The following is a 6,535-nucleotide window of genomic DNA, read 5'->3' on the forward strand; positions in this document are numbered from 1 at the left end:
GGTCAAACATAATTTAAAAATTTAATTAGGGAGGAGCGCCTAAGTAGCTCAGTCAGTTAGCAGCCGACTTTGGCTCAGGTCATGATCTCACAGTTAGTGAGTTCCAGCCCTGCATCAGGCTCTGTGCTGACAGCTCGGAGCCTGGAGCCTACTTCAGATTCTGTGTCTCCCTTTGCCTCTGCTCCTTCCCCGCTTGCACTCTGTCCCTCTCTCTTTAAAAAATAAACACTAAAATTTATTTTTAGATAAAAAAAATTTAATTAAGGAATATACTAGTTTCAGTTTCCCCCAATCTGGCCTCCCAACCCTTTTCTTCATTATCCCTTCTATTTCAACCTCAGCTTCCACATAATTGCCGATTGATTACTGAACCACAAAGGTCCAATATGGCTTTGCACTTCAGTAGACCAACAGCAAGGCAACAGAGTTCTGGAAGAAATCAGTGTAAAATCTAACCGTGTATTCAGCTGCTAGACAGAGAGTGCATTCTTTTTCTTTCTTTCTTCCTTTCTTTCTTTCTTTTTCTCTTTTTTTTGTCGTACATTGTTTATTAGGTAAGAATTTTACAAGAATTATTTTATTAGTGGTAATGGCAGATCTGAAGAGTATTGTGTCTTCTCTATTCCGCATAGTGAAAACCACCAATGGTGTGATACAACTGTCCAAGGCCATGGCTCTCATGGTCTGCAGATGTCAGCCTTTCCATCTTCCTGAGCTTGTGGACTGGTTTGGTGATCCACTGGGTGTCAGGCTTTCTTCTGATAGCTTTACGGAATGGATCAATGAGGATAATCTCAAAGAATTTGTATGTGGAATCTTCACTAGCCCAGCAAGAATTCAGGACTCTCAGAGTCCCACAATGGCATCCAGCTCTCTCCTCTGTGACAGGCTGAAGGCTTTGGCCAAACTTTAGCTGGATAACATCATGAAGGACAGGCTTGCCATAGGTCCCACCCATAGGGATTGGGCGTTTGTGGCCACCACATGGCACACGAGTCCAATAAATGGACTCAGACATCAGACTGGTTCTTCCTCCATAGATCCTTCATGTACTTGTAAACTCCCATCTTTGCTTACCTGTGAGATGCTGGCTGCAGCCAGACAGAAAGGAGTATATTATTTTTCAAAATATTAATCATACCTTTTCCTAGGTTCTGATGCAGAGTAGTTAGGCAGTAAATGCCACTCTTCTATTTAAGGTCCTTAATGATTCTCTATTACCTTCAGAATAAAATTAAGACTCAAGCTTGTCATTTAAAACCTAGTTGCCTTTTTAATTATTGCCCCCAAATGCTTAGGCCCCTGCCATACTGAACTGCTTAGAGATTCTCAGACAGTTCACACTTTCATGCCTTCTTTCCTTTGCAAACACTATACCCAGATACTGAGATCAAATTTTCCCTGTCTACTCTCCTTACTAAATCCTACATTGAAACTTCTCCATGGACTCTTCCAGGATCTCCCCAGATTGGGTTAGATTTCCTCCACTTCTGCTATCCCCCAAACACACACAGACAGAAACCCCCCTCTCCACACACACACCTGTGTTCTCATAGCATCCTGTTTAAACTCCTATTATATATCTCACTGCTTTATATTTATTTTAAAATATTTTCTGGCTCCTCTGATAAGGAGAACAGGGATCTATTCCAATCATAGGGACCCACACATATGGTGCCTACTATATTTTTGTTGCATGAATGTATAAGATATAAACCTAATTCCACTCTACAACTCCTTATGTGCAAGAAAGGGAGTGACCAAGTAACATGCTGTTTTGGGAAACCCTTATGTGGACTTTAGAAGGGTAGATGAGGTACTACGAAAGGCCATGTAATACCTTGGCTGTGGATTAATTATTTGTTTATTAGACTAGGCTTTCCAAGGGAACATCAATTGCATCCTCTGACTACCCTCTAACAATGGAGGAAATAGCAGGCACTGTTATACCCTGGGCCCCTTTATCAGTAAATCCCATCTATTGGAGGCTCCTATAGATATAAACCCTCTTTGCTATGGGCCATAGTGATGAACACAGGAGCTCTTCTCTGAGGGAATAAAATCATGAATCTACAGTTTCTGATTTCCCCCAATGAGCAAATGGAGACCCAAAATGCTGACTGACAATGGGAAGAGATGTTACATGTGATCTTTTGTTCCAAGCGTTAACCCAGGTGTTATTTTAACTGAAGACTTGAAAGGCTACATTGAAGACTCTTTGATACAATTAAAATGAATAAACTATGGGGGTGCTTGCGTGGCTCAGTGGGTTAAGTGTCTGACTTCAGTTCAGGTCACGATCTCACAGTTCATGGGTTCGAGCTCCGAGTTGGGCTCTGTGCTGACAGCTTGGAGCCTGGAGCCTGCTTTGGATTCTGTGTCTCCCTCTCTCTCTGCCCCTCCCCGGCTCATGCTCTGTCTCTTTCTCTCTCTCAAAAATAAGTAAATGTGAAAAAAATTTAAATGACTAAACCATGAAGTTCCCTGTATAGAGCAAGTGCCAAATAAACAGACAAGAGTCTCAGAGCAGATAAAAGTGATTTCTCAGAGGCCATGCCTTCCTGTCTTTCTGACTTACTAGCATGTAAGTGATTGTCATTTTATAGGAAAAAAGGAGGAGCTAAGTTTCTCCTAGAGAAGCAGTCTACCTAGTGGCTGGAAATGAGGATTTGGAGCAAGGCTCCCTGGATTTGATTCCTGGCCTTCTTAGCTGTGTGTCCTTGAGCATGTGACTTCGTCTCTCTGTGCTTCTGTGTCATTTACACCATACACATAAGCACATGCATGCACACACTTGCTCTTATGTCACAGTACTAAGTGATTCAATGCATAAAAAGCACTTTGAAAATTGCGTGCCAAATAGTAAACACTCAATGAAATGTAGTTGTTGTTATTATGATCCTAATAATACTAGTGTTACTAAGGAGCTATTTCACCTTTGCTGCTTTTGCTTTTATATCTTCTATTACAATGAGGTGTCTTTAGACATATTTGGCCATCCCTGTGCCATTGAAGGATTTCTGAATTGAACTAGTTCTACCTGTTCTAATGATGTTTATGTACACCTCACATTAAATGATGAAAGCATTATGAAGCTAAAAATCACCCTTTTGTAATCACATTGATTCTGACTTTTGTTATCTATGAAGGAGAAAAACAGCATGTTTGTGCAATAATCTACTACAAGAGTTATTCTTGTCCACACTATTGTGGATTGTATCCCAATCGCTTTTAAATGTGTTTCCCACGTTATAGTTTTGCAATCAGAAAATAACGATAATATATTGCAAGAAAACTAAGTTAATACATGCTAATTTTCAGAGTGGATAAGACAAACATTATTCTCTATTGAAAACCACAGAGGCATGGGGTGCCTGGGTGGCTCAGTCGGTTAAGCGGCCGACTTCAGCTCAGGTCATGATCTCGTGGTCCGTGAGTTTGAGCCCCGCGTCGGGCTCTATGCTGACAGCTCAGAGCCTGGAGCCTGTTTCAGATTCTGTGTCTCCCTCTCACTGACCCTCCCCCGTTCATACTCTGTCTCTCTCTGTCTCAAAAATAAATAAACGTTAAGAAAAATTAAAAAAAAAAAGAAAACCACAGAGGCAGAGTATATAGTAATGCATCAGTGCAATAAATTCAAATTTTCAACTATGTTCAGTACCCAAGATATGTGTAAATTCTTTAAAAAGAATATAAGCCAAATATTTTTATAGGAAACAGGGAGTATGATTCTGGAGTTAGTTACGAAGTTTCCTTCCCAAGTCGTTCTTTAACGTCTTTGGAGGACTAATTCTAGACAGACAGTGAAAATGTGACATTGACAAGCCAGATCAGAGGTAGGAAGCTTATTCTTAGCATGTGAAAAGAAGACTTTAGGTGAGATCATTAAGCAAGCTTAGTTTGCAAGCATGTGGAAATAACATCATGGAGCAGAAGACTCCTTTACAGTCTCTGCTCTGGTAACACCAAATACCATGACGAGCTGAGCCTTCCACCTGACAGCCTTCCTCTTTTATTCTTCATTTATTTGGATGTCATGGATGTCTGTGCAAATCTGATAGAAATTATAAATACTCCTTCCAGAAAAATACACACACACACACATTTCTGCATATTAATTTGTGGCTTTCATGGATGTTCTTATGTAAAAAATTCCTTTTTAATGGAGTGATTTTATATTATCTTCAGTAAATTTATCCATTGACATTTGAAAATAGATTTGACCATTTCATTCCCTTTTTAAAAATTGATTATTTAAAATTCTGACTTGTAACTCTCCCAGAAGATTTTAAATTATTCACTTATTATTCACTTGTTTTGTTTTACTACAATCAGCAAATTTCAGAAACCTCTGTAGACATTCTAAAATGCCTAATTTCTGGGAAATTTTGTTTCTGTGTGCTAGGAAAGCGCAGCAGGCATTGATGTATGCTTTCTTAGAAAGATTTTACTATAATTTTATGAGGAAATAAAAATGGCTGTAATGTTATTCCCATATTGGTATATAAGGAATAAACATTGATAACCCACAGAATCTTGATCCTAATTTGGACTCCAACCCCAAAATATACTGTTTTGGAAGAAATAAATGTGTATATATATATATATATAGTCTCTATAGACACAGAGGAAAAATTTCAAAAATATGGTGAAAAAGGTTTTTTTAAAACTCACTCTCAATGGACATATAAACAGCACTTGATGAGGCAGTCAATGAATTTCTGTCTATATCTTGTATTCTAAAGTTGGGACAGAGAAACTTCTTAGATATTTGAAGAATTTGTTTTGAAAGTTTGACAATTAATGTAAAGCTACTTTAAAAGCATATGTTACTTTTAGAGCAAAATCCTTACAAAGGTTCATAATAGTTTATAATAATAAATATTAACCATCCTACTTTTTCCTTTGAGACCAATCATCACAGACCAAGAGCAGCTAAGTTTATAATAATTTATTACAGTTGCATATCATTTGTTTTGTATAATAAATTATAGAAACCATAGCATCTTTATAAACTATTTAGTATATCATACTCACTTCCTAATGCTTACTGCAGTAACTGTAAGAAATCTAATTAGATTATGTTTTAGCATTAGAAGATAAAAAAATTATAAAATTTTTTCGCAGTACTTTGGATTTATGAAAGACCCCATTATTTTAACTTTTTTTAAACCAGTTTGAAATGTATATAAACTTTTTATAAACCAGAAGGTGGTCTAACCGAGCTGCTAGAAGTATTGCATAATTTGTAACTTACACCCTTACGGTGCACTTTTTCAGGCACTGTAAAAAACGCAAATAAATAATCAATTACTGATCTCTAAAAAACCTATACCAGTAGACAACATTGAAATTTGGCAACACTTTGAACACTCAGATAAAAAATTTAGTAAACATCGGAGCAGAGTATTCTCTCTCCCTGTTTCCCCCTCTCCCTCCTCCCTCTTCCTACCCACTTTCATTATGGAAAAAAAAAAGTTCAGGTTGAATTTAAGTCCTAGGGCCTGAGAAAGAGACCCTGGCTGCAGTTCTTTCTTCAGCCTTAAGAGCCCATAACAGCCAGCGTTCTGTTATCTTCAGCCTCAGTCCTCATTACATCTGTTCAGACTCTTCTCCTGACACCAGCATCGGTCCTTTCCCGCAGGGAGAGTTTTCAAATCCTTGTCGAAAGCATTTTGTTCTCCACTGTAACAGCACAGGCGTGAAATTGGTTGGAGTCTTTGTAACCGGTTTGTTCTGTTCCTTTCCAGCCTCTGCAGTCCTGATGGAAGAGAAGCTCTCAGGGCAGCAACAAAATGCTGCATGTGTTAGGGTCTCTCGAACCCTCTCGGTCTTTAAATGTCTATTCTTGGATAATGTCCTTATCCATCCTCTTGTCCTCAGTGAACTTTGATGGAATATTTCCGCAGTTTCAGAAATTGGAAAAGCTTGTCTTTCGTCCTCTTCTTCAGGGCCATCAGGGCTCGTGTTTTCTCCTCCAGATCTTGATCTATGGCAAATATGATCTTAGCTCTCTCCTCCGCTTTCTTGTCCCCAGAGTTTTTGAAAAGTCTCTGTAGAGATTCTTGGTCTATGTTTTCAAAGATGTTGGCCACAGCTTTCTTCCGCGAGGCTGTATCGAAGTGATAGCCGTGGATGGAAGGGCTCACTCGCAGCGAGGTGGACATGGTGATGGTGGCTTTGTGGCTTTGCCTTGCTTTCATCGACGTGAGGATCTTCGGGAATTCGGCTCCCGGGCTCTCCAGAGAGTCTGTAGCAAAATCATTCCGGGACTGCTATTTAAAGTGTGAACAAAAGCTCCAGGCTCAAATTACACTGGTGACATCAGAGTGATCTCAAGGAAGAATAATCACAGACAAGTTTAACAGTTGAGTTGCCAATATCCTGTTCTTGTGCAAAATGTCAAAAGCTGTGCTTGGTGATAGAGCAGGGATGTGGGGATTTCTTTTTACCTCATCTGTGGCAATAGGATTATACTGGCTTGGGTCCTTCTTTTAAAAATAGCCAAAACCAGGGAAGGGCAAAGATAAGACAC

The 6,535-nt window shown here is 39.1% G+C and overlaps 1 protein-coding gene and 1 pseudogene across 1 annotated transcript; both read right to left on the minus strand.

Moving 5' to 3' along the window:
• Positions 1-534: 534 nt before the first annotated feature.
• LOC122467675 lies at positions 535-1,067 on the minus strand (annotated as a pseudogene).
• A 3,869-nt stretch (positions 1,068-4,936) lies between these two features.
• TCIM (transcriptional and immune response regulator) lies at positions 4,937-6,315 on the minus strand. The gene has a single exon (XM_043563489.1). The coding sequence runs from the start codon at positions 6,201-6,203 to the stop codon at positions 5,880-5,882; it is 324 nt and encodes a 107-aa protein (XP_043419424.1). The 5' UTR covers positions 6,204-6,315; the 3' UTR covers positions 4,937-5,879.
• Positions 6,316-6,535: the final 220 nt, after the last annotated feature.

This window comes from Prionailurus bengalensis, chromosome B1, assembly GCF_016509475.1.
Source record: "Prionailurus bengalensis isolate Pbe53 chromosome B1, Fcat_Pben_1.1_paternal_pri, whole genome shotgun sequence".
NCBI lineage: Eukaryota > Metazoa > Chordata > Mammalia > Carnivora > Felidae > Prionailurus > Prionailurus bengalensis.